At 36.1% G+C, this 25,985-nt stretch overlaps 1 protein-coding gene across 4 annotated transcripts in view; it reads left to right on the forward strand.

Annotated features, from left to right (window-relative positions):
• The first annotated feature begins 7,229 nt into the window (after positions 1-7,229).
• CADM2 (cell adhesion molecule 2) overlaps positions 7,230-25,985 on the forward strand; it is a 948,208-nt gene continuing 929,452 nt past the window's right edge. For 3 of the 4 annotated variants that reach the window (XM_032477416.1, XM_032477431.1, XM_032477436.1), the window contains exon 1: positions 7,245-7,343. In XM_032477416.1, coding sequence (XP_032333307.1) covers positions 7,283-7,343 — 61 coding nt within the window. In that variant the 5' untranslated portion in view covers positions 7,245-7,282. Of the gene's footprint in view, positions 7,344-25,985 lie in introns of all 4 variants that reach the window. The other variant, XM_032477423.1, reaches the window with a different exon arrangement.

Here is a 25,985-nt window from a genome sequence, read left to right on the forward strand (position 1 = left end):
TTTTATTTTATTAAGGTACAAATAAGATGTTCCCTAGAGATGTAGAGCAACTTGGCTGCTCAATCATTGGAATTATAAGGTAGCTTAATATTTCACTAGGAGTCAAGTAATATTATATTTACTATTAAATAGAGTTCTTCAAAATTCTTTATTGCAGCTATTTATTTACCAACATAGCTCCTTTTATTTGGCCAATCTGGACTAAAAACTGAGTTCTCATTTGGTTTTGGTATTGTTAATCGAACCTGGCTTATTCCGTAGAACTCTGTAATATTCCTAAAAGAAGTTATATTAATACTAGTACAAATACAAATAATCTCCTAAAACATCAGACTACAAAAATGAGAAAAAACAGTTGTGTATACTTTAATATGTAAACTGTAGTTGTTTCTATCTATATATTCCAAACATTTTGCTGTCGAAAAAAGTGAGGGATAGTTAACAATGGTCAATAGTGGTTATGTATTGGGAATAAAATCACTAAAGTAACTTTTGCTGGGTGTCTGTTTTATTTATTTCAGTTTATTTATCTCTACATAATTTGTATTTTGCCAACTCATGTGTTTCTTTTGTAAACAAAAAGCTAAATCTAATTTTTTATAAGCACTGAATTTGTAGTTTGAGTGGTGCCACTTAATACTTAGAATTATTTATTAAGGAAAATAATGCCTAAAAAAGATACAAAGAGGGAAGTTAAGTAAGTCTGTATTTATACAAGTTAAACTAGAGGATAATCAGCTTTTCATGGATTCATCCATTCTTTCAGTAAGTATATGTTAAATGATTAATGTGTTTTAGCTCTTTAATTCTAGTTGCTGAAAATCCAGTCAACAAGTTGAAGTCCTTGCATTCTTCCAACTTGTATTCTAGTTGGGGAGAAAACAAATACACAAGTATAAAGTAAATTAAATAATATATAAATAAGTTCAGGTTTATAACGGGCATGAAAATAATAAAACAAAGATAGATTTGGTTGGAGGAGCAGAGGATCATCAGTAAATGACTCTCTGGAAATGCCACATTTGAGTAGACTCCTCACAAAAGTAAGAAAATGACTATATCATGATCTTGAGTAAAATGTTCCACGTAAAAAACACCCCCCACACAAAAACCTTGTGGCAAGTATGAAATTAACTTGAATGAATAGATAGAGTCATCTTCTTTAGAGATCTTTTGGTTTATTTTGCTTTGTCTTTTAATAAAGCTGATTTTCAATATTACTGTCCAAGAGTTGAGAGTTATCTCCAGAATATTTCCATTTACCTTTGGTCATTTGTAAAATAACTATGGTACATATTAGTTGCTATTAAAAGGAATCATCTTTTAGGATGAATTTAAGAAAGTGCATGATGGCCACATATCTTAGATCATTTAGATTCAATCATAATAGAGATGGAAGTTATACTACATAACATCACAAGGTCATTTTTACTCTATATATTGCAATTGCATATTTTAAAATCAGGCAATATATAGATGTTGGTATATTGCCACTTGGTTTATTCATGGAAAAATGAAGAAATAGTTAATCTTGAGATTGTAAATTTCTGAAAATTTGTGAATTTCTTTTCAATATTTATATAACATCATCAATATAAGTTGAAATTCTAGCTATAAGGTATTTCAAGTGGGGTGGGGTAAAATAATAGGTCATAACTTAAGGATATTGAATGTTTTGTAAGTAGTAGCAAAATGCTAAGTTAAAAATGCATTTAAAGGCAGTTAATATTGCTATATACTATCACACACACATGCACATAAATAAATAATACTATATAGTATGCATTATACTATATATACTATATACCAAACCCAAGGATTCTTAATGTCTCTGCAACACAGGCAGCTGACCTCATATTTAAAACGCTAGAGAGCTGGAGAATGACAGTCAATGCTTCCAGTATTCAATAAGTTAATTTTCTTTCACAATGGTCTACATTTTCACCAGGCCATGAATTTTCTTTTTCTAGGTCCATTTACTGCAAGAGTCAATTTTCTATGAGAGTCAGTTTAGCATGGATTTTTAGATTGTTTTAGTCCTGATATCTATAATGACTGTATATTTCAAGTGTTTAGATATTTCACTTAAATTTAATATTTTAAAAGAGAAATATAAATATTTCAATTAACGATGTGAAATCCCAGTAAATTTATCCATAGTTGTCAAAACTTGACACAATTTTCCCATTCACATTTCAAAAACTTTTGCCACAATTAAAACTTTTTTATTTGTTATTTATTTTTCCAGCTTTGAAGTATAACTGACAAATAAATTTGTGATATATTTAAAGTTTACGTTGTGATGATTTGATATAAGTATACATTATGAAAGGATTTTACCTGTCTAGTTAATTATGACACCCATCACCTTAAAACTGCTGACAAATTACTTTGCTCCTAATTGAATAAAAAAGGCATAAATACCACATTTATGATAAATACCAAAATTTTCAAACTGGTGGAAAAAAGTCATAAAGTACAAGCTTACTGTGGTCTCCTCTGTGAAATCTATCTTAAAAGAATTCTAATATCTATAGTACAATTGGAGGAGGAGGAGGCTGTCATCCTCTACTGTGACAGTACAGCAAAGAGAACCATAATATGCAAGGCAGGGAAAAAGTATTTGCTATCATTATATAACTTTTAAAATGAGTATTAAATGCAAGGCTTGTATTTAAAACATTTAAAAATTACTTCAAAACAAAATATTTTTGCCATAAAGTAAAGGAGAATACAAGACTTAATTATTAAAAAAAAAAAAAGTATAGAAAATCTTCCAAACAGGTTTAATATTTTATACTATTGCATATAGGAAAGCATAGATAGATGCCATCTTTTGGCAATTTATGAAATTAATTCATTGTGTGATGACTCATAAGAGGTCAGTTAATTCGTACATTTACAGAGACACTGATAATCTATGTAGATAATAATAGCCTTAAAATTATGAAATTAAGATATGTAAAGATATTTAATTTCATTCTAAGAAATGTTTTAAGTTTTAGAGATGAAGTTATCCATACAATGACAACTCTACAACATATTGACCCTTGTCACACTTTAAAATATTGAAAGATTTTACAACCATTGAGCATTTTATATTTTTAAGTTAATTGATTAATAGCATCTAAGAATCGACTATTTAGAAAATATAGCATTATCTATTCTTTGTACTTGAGGATGACATTGTTTATTCAAATGGCTAGAGCTCATGTTTTGAGTGTCCTCCCTACCCCCCGCCCTGCCCCAGGACTGGAATAAATGCAAACTCTCTTCCATTCCCCTGAGTGTGTTGGCTAAAGAGAGCTCTTAATCACATTAAAGTTTATTACTCTCATCACAGTCAAACCTACAACCATTTTCAACCTATCTAATTAAATTAATCAATTTGTTCTATGGTTTACAAGAAGAGTTACTTTTGTGTTGGGATGACAAGGAGACTCCTGGGGTTCCTGAAAATAACAATGTAACAAAAATCCTCTTGGCCTTTTAGTCTCCTCCATTTCATAGAACACCCACAAAATTCTCCCTGGGGTTGAGTGTGCAGTAAAGCACTGTTAGAGACTAGAACTTCTCTAAAAAGTCTACAAATAATAAAAGCTAGAGGATGTGGAAAAAAAGGTACCCTCCTACATGTTTGGTGGGAATGTAAATTAGTGTAGACACTATGGAGGACAGTATGGAGGTTCCTTAAATAAGTAAAAATAGACTTACTATATGATTCAGCAATCCCACTCCTGGGCATATATTCAGAAAAAACTATAATTCAGAAAGGCACGTGCACCCCAATGTTCATAGCGGCACTAATTGTAATAGCCAGGACATGGAAGTAACCTAAATGTCAATCAACAGATGACCAGGTAAAGGAGATATGGTGTATGTGTGTGTGTGTATATATATATATACACACACACACACACATACACACACAAAAAATTATTATAAAATAAAGTATTACTCAGCCATAATAAAGAATGAAATAATGCCATTTGCAGCAACAAAGATTATCATATTGAGTGAAGTAAGTCAGAGAAAGACAAATATCATATGATATCACTTATATGTGGAATCTAAAAACAAAATACAATTTCTATTTACAAACCTAAAACAGACTCATAGACATAGAAAACAAACTATGATTACCAAAGGGGAAAGGACTGGGAGGGATAAATTAGGGTTGGGGATTAACAGACACACATTACTATATATAAAATAGATAAACAACAAGGACCTACTGTATAGCACAGGAAACTTATTCAATTTCTTATAATAACATATAATGGAAAAGAATCTGAAAAGAAAATGTATATATGTATGTATATGTACAACTGAATCACTTTGCTGTACATCTGAAATGTACATTGTAAATAAACTATATTTCAATAAAATTTTTTTTAAAAAGACTGGAACTTCTCAAACTTTGCATAGTACATATAAATCACCCTGGAATCTTGTTATAATGAAGAATCTGATTTTGTAGGTATGGGGCCTCAGACTATGCAGTTCTAACAAAATTCCCAAGTGATGGTGGTAGTGTTGGACTGAGATCACATACTGCACAGCAAACCTACAGACTGTTTTAGTATATAAATCCTAATTTCTCTGGCAGTTACCAAGAAGAAAAAGAATACAGTTTGCTTCTGAGTATTGACCACAAATGCTGAGATACTCATGTTTAATTGGGGCATTTCCTTGACTATAACAATATTAGAGTAATAATTTTTTTTTTTTTTAGCTCAGTGAGACTTTAGAAGTCATCAAATGCAGCTTCCTCATACTATACTATAGTTGAGGCAACTGAGGGTCAGAAAAGTTGAATATATGCCCAAGGTCATACAGCTGGCAGAGGATGTGCCCTGGAACCCAGGAACCCTGACTACAGTTTCAATAAAGAAACCTTAACTTCTTTGGCATTTCCATCTTTATATACTCCCTGGCACAAAACATAAGCAAGAGTCAATAATGATTAAAATTTCACCTTTTGATGCTCACAATAGTTTAAATGATAGCAGTATCTTTAGACTTAACTGACTTTCCTAACAGCTAAAACTCACAGTAGGCAACTATCTACTACAATAACAAGAGTATTCACACATCCTCTTTCTTCTAAAGTCCACTCTCAGTTTTATTATGGACATTTTGCTTCTTAATTTTGAAAACCTGGGGAGAAAGGTGGAGAGAGAAATGAATGGGTCATTAGTTAAAAGGCAAGAGTTGAATTTGTGAAAGGTTGTGGCAAAGTAAGCAACAAATGGGAGAGAGCGGAGGGCCTCAGTATTGATCCTGCCTCTCATCTTTCCCTCCGTCTCCTTGCTTGCAGGTTTCTATTGTGTAGTCTTGGAAACAAAGCAGACTTTATTTATGGTGTGACTGATTTAACACTACTGAACTAGTCCATCATCTGCTAATTTGGTCCAGTTAAAAACTGGTCATAGGGAAAAGCCTGAGAATCAAGCTTGTTTGGAAACACAACTTCTGATTAATTTATGTCCTGTTTATTTATATCTCTGCTTCTAAAGGGCACTTTCAGGGTGCTGATTTATAGAGGTGGTTCTTTCCAGATTCCTGAGTTTCTTTTTATGATCACTTTTGGTTGAGTCTCTGAAGTAAGTACAGTTATGCTTTTTCTCCCTTCCTTAAGGCTGTTGTTAAGACATTTATAGAGATTGCCTAAGATTTCCTGCTATCCTGAATTAGAAAAATCCCACTAAACAGCTAGAGCCGTCAAAGCCCTTACACATTGCTGTACTAACATGTTTGCATTCTCACTTAATCCTTACAACTCCAAGAGTTAAGTACTATTATTATCCCCATTTTGCAGTTGAGGAGGCTTCTGATTTAAACATTCAAGTAAAATAAAGCACTGTGAAGCAAGAAGTGACAGCTATGGGATTTGAACCCGGGTCTACCTCATCTAGGTATACCTGACCTGACCTGTACGATACTGTCACCTGCTAGGCTCTACTGAGATCTATGCGTAGACTAAGTCAAATTCTCATGAATAACAACAAATTAATTTCCTCCACCCCTAACATTTTTTCCCTCTGCCACACAAGTTCTTGTAGGCAGGTAGGTGTTCCGCTCCCTATACTTAGCCTCTCCCACGCCCTCTGCAATCGTTCCCTTTTGCTGCTGGGAGCTTCAGAGAATGCAACTGCAGCTGGTGAGTGGGCAGGTGCAGCCACCATCTGCTCTAGGAGTCCAAATGCGCAAAAGAACTTCGCACCCAGGACCTGGCCCAGGCACCACGGATTCCAGAACCTGCTGGGGACACGCTAACCCCGCCCCCTCGCGGTGGCGATTGGCTGAACCCTTCCCGAATGCTAGGCACTGATTAATGAAGGCGCTGTCTTCTCTGCAAGTTAAGGCAAGACTCTCTAAGGAGGTGAGACCCGCCGGGGATGTGTGAATGGGGGCTTTAGTTCTTCCTGCCCGAAGGGTCCTTGAGAAGCCTGTTTGTTTTTCCCGGCGCCTGTCTCCACCCATCCCTTTCTCTCATTGGCCGGCCCTGGTGGGCGGGTGTGTTTCCATTGGCCAGGGGGCGGTGTCTGTCCCTGGCCAGGGTTGGGGCGGGGCCTCCGCCGCGCTGAGCTTGCCCTTGTGTCTGGTGCTCTGTAGAGCTGCCGCCGCCGCTGCCGCCGCAGCCGCTGCCGCCGCCGCAGCCGCTGCCGCCGCCGCCGCCTCCGCCGCCACTGCCGCCACTGCCACTGCTGCTGCTGCAGCCTGAGCATCCGGGAGCCGCCGCCGCCGCCGCTACTGCCTCTAGCGCCGCTTCCACCGCTGCCACCTCCCCTCCCAGGACCCCGAGACACCCCGAGCGCGAGCGCGGCTGCTGCTTGCTTGCTCCCCCTCTTCACCGCCCCTCCCTTCCGTGACCTACCCACTCCTTGCAGCCCTCGTCCGCACCTTCTCCGACACCCCGGCATCCTTGCACCACCTGCTCGACAGCTCCGGCGGGCGCTGGTACTTGCTGTGCGCGCCGAGAGGAAGGCAAGCTCCGAACCCGTGCCTGGCAGACCGGCTGTCACGGCTGCACCACCAGCAGGAGGAAGAGGAAAAGAAACTATTTTGCCCACCGAAACCCCATTCTGCGGGTGCTTTGCCGTTGCCGCTTCTGCAGCTGCCGATCCGCGTCCGAGGGTTCGAGCACCGCAGCGGCGCGGACCGTGGGTCCGGCGGGCTCCGCAAGGAAGACACCGGCGGAGCTCTGAGCTCTGGTGCCCCGCTTATCAGCATCTCTTTGCCCCTCTCATTCCTTCCCCAACCCTTTAGCGAAGGGACCATGATTTGGAAACGCAGCGCCGTTCTCCGCTTCTACAGCGTCTGCGGGCTCCTGCTACAAGGTAATCCCCGCCCCGCCGCGGGGAGCATCAACTTCACGCCCATTCCCCATCATCCTCACTCCACCCCATATTTCCACTCTCCCCCTTCCAGTCCCTCAGTCCCCGGCGATTTCCACCCCCTCCCCCTACTCCCCGGTGCGGCAGGGGGCAGTGGCAGTTTGCTCCAGCCCCTCGAATTTCTGATGCTGGCTCAACCCCACTCTCCCAGCAGTCAGCCCCTTACGCGGCACCTTTCGCCTTTTCATTCACCTGAGCTTCCTACATCTCTCACTATCCATCCTCGCCGGCAGCCCCTCCCCACACGCACACACACACACACACTCCCACGCCTTTTGGCTGGCAACTTGTGCCTTCTCTGAACATTCCACCCTCCCACCAACCCCCATCAGCCACCTCCCACATCACGCTCCTGACCGACCCTCTCCATCTCTTGTCATCTCTTTAACCTCCTCCCCCTTTTCGGGTCGCCTTTCTCTTTCCCCTTCTTCCCACCATCATCATATCCGTGTGTCTTTAAAAAGTGTGTGAGAGTCTGGGAGCGAGCTATTGAGACGGCGAGAACAGCAGCAGCGGCAGCACCGTGTGCATTGCAATAACATCCCCAGGAGGGAAATGTGTTGTGAGACATGTCATTCACCTAGGAAGAGAGGAGGCTGGGGTTAAGAAGATAAATTAAATAAATAAATAGATAAGAGAGGGGAAAAGAGAAAGGAAGAAAGATACGATAGGAAAAAAAGAGTGAAAAGAAAAAGAAAGAATGAATAAATGAACCAAGAAATAAAAAGAGCCAAGGGAAGGGAAAAATTGAGACTCAAAGCCACTTTGTGAACAAACCGACTTTTTTTTGTTGTTGTTGTTATTCAGTCTGTGTGTTTTTCTTTTTCTTTTCTTAAAGCCAAGAAATATATGCACTGTAGCAGTTACTTTACTGCTAAGGGATTTTCGCTTAGATTCCCTAACCTCTCCATACGCTCTCTGCCGCTTCTTTCCATAATTAATATTATCCTTTCACGTGAAATGTTAGAACCCCGGCGACCGCAGTGGAGGGAAACGGCACAAAACACTGTTATTATGCAAATCACTGGGTTTGGATGTGGACTGGCTATGGAACTGGGGTGCACTTTTCCCCAGACCCTCTCTTGGAGGAGGGAGGAGGGAGCTGTGTGGAATGGGAGGACGAGGCTGATTATGAAATAAATGGCAATACACGGAGTAGGAGTGCTTGGGGAGAGCACACTTTGGGTGGTGGTGGAAGCAGAGGCGGCATGCTAGGACTGAGTGGACAGGGGCTGTAAGGTGGAAGATTGTTGCTTTGAAGAGAGTAGTGTAGGGATGTGGCTTGAGTGTGAGATACAGGAAGGATGGATGTGAAATGATGGTCGTATGATTTTTTTTTAAGCTAGGTGATTTGATTTCTTGATAATTCTTTGCCCACCTCTAACCCTTCTGTCATCATTTGTGTATTTGTAGGAAAGATAAGTTGATCAAATTTATTTGTCCCTGGGTAAAAGGAATCTGAAAGTAAGACTCACGTAGAACAGGAGTGCAAAACCCAGTCGGCCTTTGGAGGATTTAAATGAGGTCAATGAACCATCTTTCAGCAAGTTCTTGGAATGCATCCTCTCCTGTCCTCCTCTGGTATATAGACCAGGACTGTATTTTATTTATGCATGTTTATGAATGTGAAAGAGATAATGGGCATAATTTTCCTAAATTAACTAACTGACCTTGCAGAGATATTTCTTGGAATATTTTGTGGTAATTATGTGTATTTTTTGTTTGATGTAAATTTTAGATATGTCATGTGCCAGAATCTCTGAGAAGGCAGACAGCCCATTCTTCCTGCTTATGCCGCCTGATCCCATTTCCCTCACACCCCTACCCTCGCGAGTAACCCGATGGCGGACACATTACTTGGGTTTTCAATCCGTGCTGAAACATCCTTCCGGAGACCTCACTTCACCTCTCAGTAACTTGTATTTCTCAGCTCTGCTATATGTGTGTGTGTGTGTGTGTGTGTGTGTGTGTGAGTGTGTGTGCCCGCGCGCGCGCATCCGCTCACACCACGCCGGGTAAGGGGAATGTGATATGAGGAAATCAGTTAATTTGGTGATTGCGATGAAAATTCGACACCGCTGGATGTGTTTTCCCTGCCAATCTGTGTGTGCCGGCCCCGGCACGTCACTGCACACACTGCTGGGCTGGTGCAAGAAGATTATTTATTATAGAGCATGTGGGCAATGGACTACACTTGGGGGTCGCCTCCTCTCTGCCTTCAACATTTCCCTGTGAATTGTCTATTCAGTGCACTGCAAAATAACTGTCTGCTAGTCTCTCTCTCTCTCTCTCTCTCTCTCTCTCTCAGCCTGAAGGAGGATTTACTCTTTCTCTACCCGGAGAGATTCCATCAGCTGCATTATGTTTTATTAAGGGCATGGGTCTCTTTTATTAAGTATGTAAACCAATGATTAAGACAGTGCTGCTTTTCACAGCAGACTGGGGTGAAGGGGTGAGGGGGAGTGGAAGGGGTGTTGATAACCAGAGAAAATGCACCACTGCAACCAGCAGCAGCACCAGCATCAGGTCCAAATAAATAAATAGTGTCCTAAACAGAAACCGTAGAAAGAGCACCAGCTCAAGGATTATCTGTACTTCTGAGCATCTTAGATCAAGCCATATTAATACACCAAAAGAGAGAAGAGAATTTAAAGGGGGAAAAAAATAAAAAAATAAACTAGAAGGGGGAGGAGGCGCAAAACCCCTGTTGAATTGTCTTCTCATGTTTATGGCTGCCTCACATTTATCAAACACCGTTCCAACAGACACATCACACTTTGTTGATATTGTCAGTTCCTGCTCAAACAAATTGTTATGCCTTCCTGGTCTTGGTTTTGGCTGAAAAACATTGCTTGAGGGTCCAGGTTTATGTTTCTCCCACCACTCTACTGTTTTATTAGGGCTTGGTTAGGTTGTAAAATGAAAGCTTTATTTCCTGGACACAGATTAAATACTTAGCAGGTCTTTCCTCTCTATGCCCAGGAAAGGAAGAGTAGTGAGGGAACTAGTGAGCAACTGATTTTGGACAGAGGTAGTCTGCTCTGCCTGCTAGTAGTTATGACTAGGCAAATAGTGTAGGCAGTCTCCAGCTCCTTATATTTAGCATTACCACCCCTATGGTGGTATTTTGTCACTTAAGTAGTACTTATCAATTTATTTATCCTTTCTTTATTATCCCCTTTTTTGCAGTGTGCATTAGTTTAGACAGGAATATTCATTTGAACGTATCTTCCCTGTGGCTTCACTGTGTTTTACATTGTCATCAATTTTTTTTTAACTTTTCTAGGAAGCAAACTCAATCTTTAGGCCTGTTAATATGTAGATTGATAAGCCAGTGGTGAGAATCAAGTTAATGACAAAATGAGTTTTTTTTTTTTTTAAAAAAAGGCTTAAATAATTCTATTCGACGACAATTCTATTCTACCAGCTCATCCTCAATGAGTCTTTAGGACATGAATAGTTAGATAGAAAATAAATGTATTTCTGACCAAAGGATAACTTGGAATGTAGACTATGTAGATTACAAAATTTGCTTCATTGTTAAGCTATATAGCATCCTTTTTTATTTTCCTCCGTCATAGACAGGGAAAAATCTGGGGCAAGGGCAGAGGACACTTTAGACAAATGAATTTCTTTACAATGAAGAGTGCAGAAGCTTGCCACCTGTAACTAAGACCTCTTCTTGGCTACAGAGTAAATCTAGTTCAATTTCTAACCCTCCCTGAAGCTGTATGCCTGAGGGGACACTGCAAAGATGGAGGCTGTCTTGTTTAGCACAGGAAATAACCCATAGAAAGGACAAAAAAAGAAAGAAGGGCAAAATATAACTAGAAAATAGACACACATAGAGAAGCCCTGATTTTGTGGAGAACTTTATTTCCTATTTAGAGTTAGTCTTACACAAAAACACATCCAACACAAATACTGGGGCTTTAGTTGTTTCTTTTGTTTGTTTTCGTTTTTGCCATGGGACATTTTGGTAAATGATGTGTTATAAAGAAAGATCTTCAAATTAAAGACCTATTGGACATACATATTTCTTGCCTCAGTGTGTGTCCTGCACCTCCCCTTACATTTTTAGGAAACACATTATAATACAAAATACACTTACACACTCAGTAAAATTCTGGTACCTTAATACTTCCTAAAAGCATGTCTCTCCCATTCTTTTACCTCTGCATGTGGTAACCTTAGTCATGTCGAGCTCATTTCTTATGCTGAAGGCAGTTCCTGGGATAGAGCTCACTCCTCCCTTTTTTGACTAACAGCTGAAACTTTGAAAAGATTTTGTACATAAGAGTCAGTGACTATGACTTAAACAGTCAAACATCAAACACTTAGTAATTAGGAAAATCTCTCTGCAAATGTAAGAATTTCCTTGACTAATTTAGTATCAAGATATGGAAGCTTACATTATTGTCTTTTCCCCATTTCTACAACTATTAGAACTCGGGGAGCATAATATGACAAAGGTAAGCATCAACTGAGATGGCTGACCTCTTCCTGTCTTGTCCACCAGAAGGTCAGATGCTTGAAAAATAATTGCCCCACATTTAAATAGTGAGGTAATGTCATTTTTCTTAAAGAAAAACTTACTTAAATCACTTAAACAGCAAGTAGAACTGCAAAAAATGTTGGAAAACATTCTAAGCATGCTTTTTTAAAGGAGCCCCATGTCAACATCAAGTGGTTATCAATTTTCTTTTTAAAATAAAGAATCTCTGGGGAATAAGATGATTGAGAGAAGTAAAACATGTATTATGAAGGATTTGGGTACATTAGTATTAGAACATAGACATATCATATTGATGTTTTATTTGATCAGCTGATGCATTCTATGAGATTTATTGATTAAAAAAAGTCCTTGTTTTAATAGATTGCATTAAACCTCCTTGGCAAAGTCACCCATTGTGTAGCAGCTGGCCGAGTAGGTACAGGAGGCAGGGAAAAGGGAAATTACAGATCAAGTAAGTGGAACTCAGAAGCTGAAGAGCTGAAATCAGAAGTCCTTTGTGGAATTGTTTACCCTCTTAAAACAGCTCTATTGCCTGATTTACATTCAATTTAAGCTTCCTGAGGGCAAGCCCTGAGCTTTATTATCTGTGTAACTTCTTATTCTCAATTTAGTAGTGCATAATAAATAGTGTTGGATTGAATAATGAGTATGTTATAATCAGTCACGATGGTGTTAAATGGTCCCTTCTCTTCATAATATGTCAGCACTCATACTTTGTTAAATAGTGTGTGTAAGAGTTAATTTTAACATTTTGTAACATTTTGTAGGCTGTATTGGTTTAGGAAACAGTTTTCCTATAGAAAATTATAATAGCAATAGCTCTTGAGAAACATCCTTAAACAAATGCAGTTTGATCAGTTATTCTTTAACTTGATATACCCCTACCCATGTTTTTCTTTTCCATAATTAAAAATCCCAGATTTCACAGGAGATCCATGAGAGGAAAAAAAAATGAAGGGCATGATTTAAATTTACTGATTTAACCTAAAATATTTGAAAGGACAAGTTCATTGCCAACATTTTATTTGAAAATGTCAAGCATTTTTGGAGTGCAGTTCTGTCGTATCAAAAAAAGACATCTTCTGCAAATTCCTTGTGTAAAGAGGTGGGTAAGGATTAACCTAGAGTTGTGGCAGCTGAAGCCCCCTGCTGTGTGATGATGCAAATGGCATCTCAGGTCTAACGTGCTCTGCAGCGGCAGACAAACTCGCAGGAACGCAGTCATGTGGCATAAGTGAAATGGGAAGTCTTTTCATAGCTTGTAGTGGACATGAACCATCCTTCAGCTTTTCATAACCAGAAATAATCCAGAGAATATTTCTAATCACGTGAGCTCATGACACAGCAGAAGAGAGAATTTTGTTTAGAGATGAGTGTAATAAATAAATCCTAATAAAATTATCAACGTTTTCATCAAATGAATGGTGAATAGTCCAAACTTGCAACTATCTTGCAAACTATCAGGACCACGGGTCAGTTTAATGAAAATAAATAGCAAAGTTAAAACAGGATTTCTATGCAATTATTTACATGTGTTGGACCTAATAAATGTTGAACTGGGCAATAATCTATTATCCCTCTCTTCCTTTAGTGAGTAAGAATCAGTCCCTTGGCTTTTTTTCCTTATTAGAATTTTTCCTGTTTTATGAGAATATAGTAATTTTAAAAGAAATAGGAATTAATTGTTCAATGTAGTTCAAATAGTTTATTTAGTGCCATAAAGTGAAATTTCTGTTAATGTCAAACCAGCAGAGAGTATTTCTTTTCTGAACAATTTTATTTATCATAGAGGCAAAAGCATCAAATAGGTTCCTTAATAAAAGTAAGAGTTGTGGACCAATTGTTATGGAAGCCTATCAGATAACAGTAACTAATGTAGCATTGTTTATTTTCATCCCATTTGCTACAGAACAAAATAATTGAACATACTATGCACATTGATTTTTATTCTAGAAATAAGTCCAATTGGTCTTGTTTATGTGCTCAGTGGATTTCTTTAAACAGATATGAAATTGTTTTCATGTTAGAAGTATGTATATATATGAAAATTAGGAAATACTCTGCTTAATTAGGTATGAGTTAAATATTAATGCCAAAATCAGAGGTGTAATTATTGAGAGAGGAAATATTCCTCAGTCATTTATCTATATATATACACATATGCACACGCTTAAAATACACAGTTATTTTTAGGTCTGAAGGACATTTTGTGAGTAATTAGAGTCTGGGGCTCTTAGGGATGAAGTGTGAGGAAAAGGGAAAAGTTTATTTTGTTTGCATTCATTATTTTCTTTTACCCTTTTTATGGAGGTTAAAAAAGGTACTTTTAGACTACATTTTCTTAGGCTGTAGCAATGATTAACTTTTCCACTTAAAAACATGCACACGCAAGGTTTAGAGTTTCTGAATTTGCGACAGAGCTGAACATTTGTTCTGAATTTTCTTTTGTGCTTGTGAAACTGAGTGATGGGAACCCACTGCTACCTGAATAGACACGGGGCTGAGGTTGTAAGGAGATCTGCCAGGGAGAGAGCCGGACATTAATTATTCACATTCTATTTTAGACGTCTTTGAAGTAAATATTAAGACAGTCATTGTTCCACACTGGGGATAACTCTTTCTGAGTCAGCAAGTAGCTTTCACTTGAGTATTTAAATTATCTTTCAGCCATTTGAATGCTGAAGGGGGAAGCCCCTGTTTAGTCACAGTTGCACAGTTATTCTAGGGGCTAGATACTGACGTCACTAGGGATAGTTTAGAAAATAAAAATAAGCATTCATTGGCCTTAAGGAACCAAAAAATCTTAAAGCTAAGTGTGGTCAAAGAGTGCAAATAATTTTATATAAGCAAAGAAAAGTTCATTTATAGGTTAAATTGACTCCCTTAATAATTTTATGTGTTTGATGTTGGTTTATTTACAGTAACGGTGCATTGTTTATCTGAAGTCTTCTTTGAAAACAGAGTGAGAAGGCACCTTTCCTGACAAGGATGTGCTGCCGACTGCTAAGTGTATAGCTGTTATATTGATTCAGTGTAATTTATAAAGCCAATTAATTTGTTCTTGTAAAGAAATATTTTTAGCTTCTTTGCTAAATTGTTTGCATTTAAAGATGCAAGTGCCTCCCATAATGCTTACTTAAACATCAAAGCCTAAATTTATGATGCGTAAAATATGTTTCTACTTTGGTAATAAATTCATATTTTACATTCACTTGTCCTATATCCTCCCTGGGAGAAAATGTCCCTGACGCCTATACCTTCTGTTCCTTCTCCTACCTTACCTGTCCGCTGCTTTCAATCTTAAGTAGGAGACCTAAACCGAAATGAGAGATGATTAGAGTATTTGTATTTAAAAGCAAATAAGAAAATGCACAATAAGCTTCTTATTTAATTGTTGTTCCTTTATTACACTCTATTTTATGGGCTGAAGTTTGATTAGTAACTCAGCTTCCTTTACACTCTTTAGGAATATAAAATCTCCCCACTCCACACCACCTACCAACCTGAAAGTCCCATTAAAAGAAATTAACATGGAATGAAGAATAGTTAAAGGGAGTTTTGCTAAATCTAGTCTGTGTACTGAATACCTACAGATTGGGTGTTTTTTCTTTCAACCTAAAAAGCGTGTACCCCAGTGCTTTAGCAAGGCTAGAACATGTACAATGTGCTTTTAGTAGTTTTTTGTTATTGTTATTATTGCATTTTCTGAGAGTGCAACCTCCTTAGTCTCATAATAAAAATGGCAAAAAGAGGAGGGAAGGCATATGAGTCAGCCAGCCAAACACACACAGAAAAGCCTGGCAAAGCCGACTAAATTAGCATATGCTAGGCTGAGTATTTCCCTCTGCTGTTACATAACCCCGTTCTAATAGGAAATCACTTCTCCTACTTAACCCTTTCAGGTGGTTTGGAATTCTACTGTTATGTTTCTATTTTGCTTCATTTATTTTCTCACAAATTGTGTAAATCATCTCTTGGAAGGGCTTTTATGCCAAATTCTTTTTTTTCCCTCTTCAGTCTTTCTGTATACAAATGTTCCATTCTGTGCTCAACTTCAGGATTCAAGAATCAACTTTTCTATAGCTTTCACAGAGAGGATCTAATTAGCATTTTAGGCTCTCTTCACTCGTGTGCAGCTTTCTTTAGAAAATGTATTAGTTCTATGAGGTTCCCCTACGGATTCATAATACTCTGGTTTGTTACATGTACTGTGATATTCAGTGTGCCTTAATTATGCACGTGTCCTCATTTCAAAGCCTTTTCAGGGATCATGTGGGATAGAACAGGGGTCTGGCTGTAAGTTCACTGTCATGTATTAATGTGTAGGTGGTATTCAGAGAAGGAAGTTTCTGAAGGCGATTATATATCTGTGACTCTAGTATAGCAAGCAGTTACATTCTACACTTACTAGTTACCCTGCCAAGGCAGAATGAAATTCACCATTGTGATACATAATACACTATCTGTTATTTCTAAATAGCTCTTTGCTCTGGGAATGAGATAAAATAATGAGTGAAAATGTGTATCCCCTATCCTGAATAGGGATTGTTCCTTTCACTCTCCCAAACGAAAAGACGACTCAGAAATTGTTCTTAAGTCAATACTCTGTTCCTTAACTAGCCCATTAACACATTTTTGCTGTGGTGGGATCTTGAAGTTGTACTGGTTATTATTTGAGGCTATAGATTTTTAGGTAGTATTAATTGCTTGCAATCTTATGTGCTGACAAATGTCAGTGCATTGCCAAACTTGAGGCATTATATTTTCAGTTTTTGATTTGGATGCAATGTGGACAACTGTAAAAATATACAGGGATATTGAACAAGAGAGAGAAAGAGAGGGAGAAAGAGAGAAAAACATTTTTTTTTTTAACAGGGAATACACTAGTGGAGGGACAGGTGCAATAAGGGGCTCATTTTGGTACATGTCATCATTTATAAGGAGGAGATTTTCCTACATTGCGTGAGTCTGAGAGTGTACATATGTTAATTTTACCCTTTGACTTGCATTCCTGTGTGCTATATATCATCAGAAAATTTGAATTTTATTTGTAAACATAACTTAATTTTTTTCTTTTTTTATGGCTATTGCAGTAAAAAAAATTGTAAGTTGATATACTAACAATTTTAACCAATTTTTGTTTCATTATTTTGCACAACTTTTTTTGAAGTCATATTATTATTAATGGTGGCTAAAACAATGTTGATATCCAGGAACCCATAGGAGTTTTTGATGAGAATTTTTGAGCAGAATCTGATGTGTTTTAGTAGACAAAAGAATGCCATTTGCCCTTTATTGATTATTTTAAGCATTTGTGTCTTCTTAGTTTATGAGATACCTAAGCATTTTATTTTGTCTATGCTATGATCTATATCCCTTAGTATATTTTTATTACAGCATTTTGAATGTTAGGTACTTATCTATCCACCTCCCCTAGTGGACTGTAAGCCATTAGAGGGTCATGGTCTTCATTTTATTTCAAGTGCCTAATCGAATGTCTAGCCTGTGTATTTTTTTAATGTTTTCATTCCACTGATTGATTAGTTCTCTTCTAATCCATTTCATCCTGACACATCTCTTTAATTGGATCCAAATAATATTTGTCTTTATAATTGTCAAAATGCCTATATGGTATTCTGAATAGAATAAATATTTGCAATCAACTTAAATTCGTATGTCAAGTACGAGGGAGAAGACAAAAATGGATACTAAGTAACATAATTCTAAATAATGACATACTTCACAAAAAAATGCAGAATCACTCCGTTCAGTTAAGGTAATCAGTTCAAATTTGTCCTAAAAACATTTGTCTCGTAGCTTTGAATCTCCCTGATTTCTGTCGGCATCATAACCCCTTGTCTTTTTTTCCACTTATTAAAGATTTCTATGCCTGGCCCCCAAAATATTCCTGATGATGACTGTGGGTAAACATGAAGCCAAATCACCTTACTGTTCTATTTAGAGTAGCTGGTATTTCTGGATAAATGTATAAACAAAGAGGAATTACGAACTGACCTTGATCTGCCAGATTATCAGTGAGGACTGACCTGCTTTTGTTATTGCCAAGCTATAGAGTAAAGGTTCTCTGAGTAGTCTCTGAAGTACAGATTCAGGGTACACTCTTCTCAGTTTAACCGAGGTAGATTCCATTTGTTTTATTTAAAAGAACTTTTAAAGAAAATTCTAAATATATATATATATATATATATATATTTTTTTTTTTTTTAAATGCTTAGTCATACCTCTGCATTAAGGACACATGTTTGCTATGGTTGAATTTGATTAGTTTTCTTTCTGCACTTTGAAAGACAGTGGGAGGTAGGATGGGAATATTAACCACTTTTTGAAGATAATTTAAATATAGTTAACTGGGATCTGAACACCAAGGGAGAAAAGACTTTCTACAATTTGTAGTGACGCTGTTTCCACATAAAATGTTTTAAGAAAACTTTTTCTAAAATGTACCAGTGAAATGTAGCTTTTCTTAACGGTTATATAGTTTTTCTTCAAATTTGAAAAATCAGTTTACCTGATGTCTTTCAGATTTTTGACTTGTTTCATGACTCTGGGCATTTGAAAGGATATTATTAAGTAAGTTAATTTAAGATTTACCTGAAGCCAAATCACTGTATCATCCTCGTGTAGAAATACACATTCAGTAAACAAATATCCAAAGTAAATTAAACTAGCTCAATTTATCAAGCGTTATTGCCACTTTATGGAGTTGATATTAAGAATTATATCCTCCCACAGCTTCTGTTAATACCTAAAATCTTGCTTTATGTTAAGATGTGAGTGTCAGTATGATGCAACAGCCAAGCAAGAATAACCTCGTCTTTAAGGTGGCTGCTGTTCAAGCCTTGCTGATCCACCTTCTAGAGCCTAGTGAATAAAAGGGACAATAGTTTGGGAATAGTTTTTTGTTGACTATGTCACGTTTTGAAGAAAAATTATTTTAATATGTTACCGAATTTTATTCATCTTATCGAGGATATCCCTATAAATCTGTGGTTAGAAGTGACATTTTATTTTTTTATGTGTAACCACATAGTATCTAAAACATTCAAAAAGAATCACACCTTCATATTTCTCAACATTTTTGTCATAATGGCCTATTTAGAAATTGAATTTTCAGTTTGATGTAAGAAGGAAGGGCCTTTATCTGTTACTTTAAATGCTAAAGCATTTCAGACCAACATTCTTGTTCAGCGTCACCAAAGAACAATACCTACAATATTCATTAAAAGAATATTGTACTAAATACATTGTCTTTATAAAAAGATTTGATGCTAACTAGCATGAGAAAGAATTGTGTGTTCAACAACACTTACGAATATATTTTTAAAGGTCAAGAAACATTTACAGAGGAGAGTTTCATCTCCACTGGCTTACTTTTTTTTTTTTTTAACATAGAAATGTTATGGGTGAGGTTAGACTAATGGTTTTGTGAAACTTCAATCCTCCACATCCTTTTACTTCTATAGAATAGCCAAGATAAAGATATTGATAGATGGGTAAGTTCATAGCATTTTAGAGGTTTGGTCATTACAGTCAGATTTACTTTAAATTTTTGTTTGGCTTTACCCAATTTTATTGACTATACAAATACAGACTACCAAAAAAGCTGAACAGATTATCCTTGAGGGATGTAACAGCATAAAAGTGCATTTTATAATACAAGTGTTTTTGACAGATGGGTGTGGACAGATTGGAAGACTGATAATCTTTTTATTGTTTAATAATGGTCTTCCTATAAAATAGCAGTAAATGTGATCAGGCATTAGGAATATTTTCTCCTAAGACGTTTGCATCATCTTGGTGTACCAAGATGGAGAACGGGAATGACTCGGTGATCAAGGAAGAGATAATAAGAGATACCCATGATCCTTGAGTAAATACAAGCAGCAGCAGTGCCAATATACAGTTGGTGCGGAAGTGGTACTGAGGTTGGCCTTGTGAGTATTTTTACTTTGTAGTGAGAGTTCTCTATTCTGTAGGGGGAAGAGGTATCATTGGACTAATTTAGACTTTGATTTTTTAGAAGTGCCCTGTAGCAGCAAGACATAATGGTAGGAATCAAAGGACCCAAGTTCTCATCAAACCATTCCACTATCTGAGGGATGAGCAAGTTAGTTCTCTTGTAGCTTAGTTTCATCTGTAGGTTGAGAGATTGGAACCACATCCATTCCTTAGCAATGTTGTAGAAAGATCTTAGGGATGATGACAAACTGCAGAAATGTCATTTTTCTTTTCACTTTCCACCTAAAGATGTTTTATAACACACTCAGCATAACATTAACAGTGTGCTCTTAAAATACCTTTTACTAAAATTTAATATTTTATATCTACTCATGCATTTATTCAGTATTTAAATTTTCTACATATGTTAAGAGATTTTTATTCTGATACATGTGTCTATATAAATTTCATAACTTTTTTTCCTCCATCAATGACTTTTATAAATTAATTTTGTAGGCATTTACCTGAGTTTGGGTCATACATTTTTTTCTAATGAAATTATGCCCATAGATTAGTTTTGAAAATTAGTAAATTATTGCTCCTTTATCAGGGAGTGGACTGAATTCAGGTTTAATTTTGAGTTCAGTTTTGTCTTTCTGTGCATTTAATATGTGCATATGTAAAAATTTCTACAATCATTTTATTTGTCATAGCCTTTGATTTTCTTAAACATAACATTTAAGTATTGATCCATTTTTCAACAAATACGTACTTGAAGGCAGTGTTGTAAATGTTGGATGTGAACAAGATGGAAATTTTCTGTCCTAGTAGGGCTTACACTCTAGTGACTGAAACACAGAATAAACAAATCAAAATATTGTAATGACTTAATTCTTTTTTCTCTGAAATAAAAAATGAAATTTTTGTTTTAGTGTTAAAATCTCTTCCACAGCAACAAAATGTGGGTATATCAATGAGGATATGAAATCACTGATTTAGTAACAATATAATAAACCTCACTGGGCTGTTAACATTTTTTATTTAAGGTTGGATTAAAGAGCTCTCATTTCCTGCGGTCGTTTATCCTGAAAACATTCTCAGTAAGATGCCAGTTTCTTTTTTTTTTTATTAATACAACTTGAAAGAAGCTGACAAGTGAACAAGAAATATTCAAGCATGCTCTATTCTAACTGATTTGTTCAAGAGGATGATTCATTTAATTTCATAAAGGCTCAGTGGGCCAGAACTGCGGATGACCAGGTCAGCAGAGGGAATGTAGGGGAGAAGAGGTCTGTGAGAAGGATCTATGTAACAAGCAACAATATTTAGTTTTTTAGAGCTGAAGTTCTGCTTGAGCAATTCTGATGTTACCAGCAACAGTCATTTAAAGAGCTGCTGATGCCTCAGGGAAAACACTTTTAAAGTGTCCTATCTAGAAACAATGCTCCTTGTACTGTGTCGTATATATTAAGTCTCCATCCCTTGCTTATATTACAGTACATCATGCCTGATTAAAACCTGTACGACTGTAATATGGCTTCTTGAGAGTGCCGATTAAATGTTACTCCTGAAATATTTCTTCCTGCTGAATCTCTCTGAATATGATTGAAATATTGATCACCTGGTAAACAAAGCTGGAAAATGGATGAGGATACAATTTTAAAATTTTAAAAATAGAATGAATTTTCTATACAATTATTTAAAATGTTAGGAAGTACAAAATCTTCTGAACGGGCTACAAGTACTCTTAAGGTCTTTATATTACTTCCTTCAGTATTTAACTTTGATGACCTCAATGTGCAAATAATATTATATTTCTATGTTTTTAAATAGTATAACTCATTGGCCAGTGGTATCCCTGGAGTAGATGATAAGTATCTTGTAACAGATAAGATAAAAAATTGATATATACTTTGGAAATCATAATGAGGTGGTCTAGCTTGTATAGTTCCTCTATTTAGAGACTTACTTATCTGGATTACATTCAACAGTACATCGCACAGCTAGAAAAACCTCAGCATAATCATTATCTTTAATTTTGCTTTCTTTTTATTTTAAAGGAAACTTTAAAATTAAAGCAATTCAAGTAAATGTTCTGTTGCACGTGGATAATTTGCGAAAGCGTAGTTTATACTAAATGATTTATTTTGAAAGTATATTCAGTTTTCCAAAGTAAGTCAGAGATGCACACATATTTGGAAACTTACAGAAGGAACTAGGTGGTGCTGTTCTGTCATCTTTGTGTCTTAGTGACTTCTTTGGTCCTGTTCTTGATTCATTAAACACTTTCTTACAATAGGTACATTAGATAAGATACAATTTTGGTCTCATAGTGGTATTATTTTTATTAACCAACTAAGCGTATGTTGATCTTGCATCTTTCTTTTCAGCAGTATTTTCATATAGCAGATAAAAACCTTCCTCCTAAGCAGTAAGCTATGTCACAGTTTACAATGTCTCTCATTTCTTCACTATTTAAGATAATATATTAAATTCTGAAATCTTAAGATATTTATGTTATTATGTGTTTTTAAATCCTTTGTTTTTTTTTAACTTGCCAAAACTCTTATTATCAATTTAATCAAAATTTAAAGTGATCAAATATTTGCACAGAGTTGATTTAATATAAAAATGCCACAAAATATACATGCTTAAGGAAAACTTACATTATTTGAAATACTAAAAAAAATTGAATTAAACCTTTAAAAAAGAAAAAATCCTTCTCTTGAAGTTGTTTGTTCAATTTACTTCCCTATAAGAAAAGTGACCTCAATTAGGCTGTCAGTTAATCTTTTCATGTTTCAAGATATCATTAAGTTAATTGTGTCTTCCAATCATCTTGGTGGTACCTGATGGTCTGAAATAAAATAATAGACTTATTTCAAACTAAATAGCAACAAAGGTACTCCACTGTCCATGTGTATTTTGTACACTGGTATTTCTGAGGTATATTTATTTTCTTAATAAGAATTATGGCTTCTTTCAGATACCATTAGGTTTAGGGAATCAGATAAGAGGAAACTTAAAAGGGTTGCAGTTTTTTCCATCAAAAATCATCTTGTAAGTTATGTTTTTTAATGATTTTTCAATACCTTTGCAGAAGAGTATATCATATAATTTATTTTCTAATGTAAATCTGGATATAAAATAAGGGCAAAGTGCTTCAAGAATTTTATCCACGTGCTTTCTTGTAGAACTATAGTTCTATCATTTTGAACGGGGACAAAAATAATTTATATCCTTCTTTTCTCTGATACAATAAATCCTCCTTGCTGTTAATTACATCATAAAATATTTCAGTTTTACCTTAATGAAAAAGTGAATGTTACACAGAAAACTCTTCTGTGTTATCTCCCAAATCTTTATCTTTGGAAGACAAATCAATATGGAATTGCAGAATGGTTCCATGGCATGTCATCTTACAATGCAGAGAGAATCTCTGAGATGAGCATCTTCTAGGCTAATAAGCCTAAATGAAAGTGCTGCTATACTCCTGTGCCCGTGTCTGGTCCCCTGGAATACAGCGGAAGTCACAAGTATTAAGATGAATATCAGTGGCTAAACATTTGTCAAATAAGAGTTCAGACTAGGGGAACTGCATAAGAATATTGAGATTATTCATTCCCAAGAATGCCTTCATTTTCTATTAAATGAGAATTTTCCTAAGAAGGATTATGTAAGTCCCATTTTATACTGCCGTAACCTTAAAAGGTGAAGAAACCTAATAATAAACATTATAAGACTCAATAAAAAGTCAATATTTTTATTTTGGGTGTTAATTATTTGTATTACAAAAATACTTTCTAACTTTTACATACTATTGTTAAGAGAGTAAAGCTTGGATTAGACAAAGAAATTATGACGGGTATTCATAGATAGGCCATATCTACATGCTCAAAAATATGCAGTGCATTTCTGATTTTGCATCATCCACTTTTTCAAAGTTGACATTTTGGCAACAATACTAATAATAAAGTACTCAACGTTAACATATTAGATGCCAGATTTATATTATGGAAAGTCAAATGGCACTGTCATTAGGACCAATCATTTGTAGATAGCCTATTTTTAAAATACCCCAATACTTTAAATAAAACATGATATTTGGTGAAAAACATCTAAATCATAAATGAATATATTTTAAGATTATTTTTCCTTCCAGAATATAGCAAGTGTACAGGTTATTTCATTTTATTTCTTAAGTGTCAAAAATACAAAAACCTGTATTATAACTCTGACTACTTACTGTTTTAGAGGTAAAATTAGAAGGGAAGACACTAAAATACTTCCCTGACAATGTGTTTACTTCTTGTAGTGAGGCTCCAGAATTAACACGAAAAATATGGTATGATCTTTTCATAATTTATTTTGATTATTTATTTATTAGAGATCTAGTATTAGAATAAGAAGAGGTTTTCTTCACAATTATTTTTGATGACGATTAATCTCAGGCAATGTAGCATAAGCCATTGACTATTAGTAGTGGCAGCAGATGGGTTACTTGGCGTGTCATTTTTTTCGGAAGAGCTCCATCTTTCCAAATGCTTCTTTGGTAACTTCTGACGAGGATCCTTTTTCATCTTGCCATGTTTCATCAATGATGAAAGATTTATCTCTCACGGATCTAAAGGTGTTTTTCACTTTAAAAAAGTAGACCAAAAAAAAAACAACCATGAGTAAGGGATTTCTGGATTTGTTTTGAGATCAGAGTCAGATAGCAGAATAGGTGAAAAAGTCAGAAAAAGGACTGATGATAATTAAGAGAATAAAAACAACAGTATTATGGAGAAGATGGATGTAGATCTTTTGTACCTTTAAGTATATTTTTCTTTATTATGCTGATAGAAAATAGTATCTCCAAATGAGGCCTGATAAAAAATTATAGTTGATATTAACAATCAAATTTTGATGGACCTAATGGATAGAGACACTGCAATGGTGAAGGAGATTAGAATATAACTAAACAAGAATTTTACATGATTTTTGGTGCAGCATGTCCAGAACCTAATTGTAGTGAGACAGCACAAGTAATAATTCTAACATTGTAACAGATAGGTATCGTTGATATTAATCACATATGACCAAGAATAACACAATAAATAACTTTTGGGGGAAATATTTTATCACAAACTCAATATACTTTCATGTACAACTTAGAACAAACTGAGAACTTTCTAAATATACCTCGCCTAGTTGGCTTTGATTGTGTCAATTTCTAATTCGTCCTAAAACTTGAACCCTGGTCTTCTTGTTATAGCATTAATATGAGTGGAAATAATGGAATATGATAATTAGGGAGTATTTGTGTTTTGAAGTTCAGTCTCAGGAGAAGCTCTTCTTATTGAGATTTATTGTGGCAGTTTAAAAAATGTCAACTTTTCAAAAACTTTATTATTACCCAAAAAAGTGGGTTTGCCTCTTGATGAGTGTTGAGCCAAAACACACAACCAAACTAAAGATCAGGAGAAGGAAGGATTTATTACTTGCAGAAAATGGGAGGAACACTCGGGATCTTACCCAAAGCACTGTTTCCACAAATGGCAAAATTGGGGAAGTTTGAAGGTAGGGGTATATGCATATTCATGAAGGGGCTTGAGCAGAGGAAAATTCAGCATAGAACTGGAGGCAAAGGTCTAGAGAGTCCAAGCTTTAGCTGACTGAAGTCAGGACGGTCAGGAAAGGTCAACATCATCATCCCTTAGGTTCCAGTTGATCTGGTATTTGAGCGCTTCAGGCTAACCTTACCCGTGAAACAGAATTGGGAATCTTTACAACTGATATATTATCTTTGCTATTGGTACTTCTCTTGCTTGATAACAGTCCTGCATTCTTTTGTTCCCTTAAGATCTTAATTACTGAGACCTGTTCAAGGACAAGCATTGTGACCAGGCTTAGATTACAAAGTGACTTAGATTTCTCTTATGTCCAGAAAGCCATGCCTAGTTCTCTTTCTCTGGGGACCCCTCTAACTTGTCTGCTTACAATGTCTTATTATTAACTACATACATTCAGATGTGAAACTGGGAAAAATACCACAGCAGAACAGTTCTTAAAACAGAACAATGGTTTAATCATGGATTAGTTTCCTGAGATATTGACTTCAAAACAAA

Source organism: Camelus ferus, chromosome 1, assembly GCF_009834535.1.
Source record: "Camelus ferus isolate YT-003-E chromosome 1, BCGSAC_Cfer_1.0, whole genome shotgun sequence".
Taxonomy (NCBI): Eukaryota; Metazoa; Chordata; class Mammalia; order Artiodactyla; family Camelidae; genus Camelus; species Camelus ferus.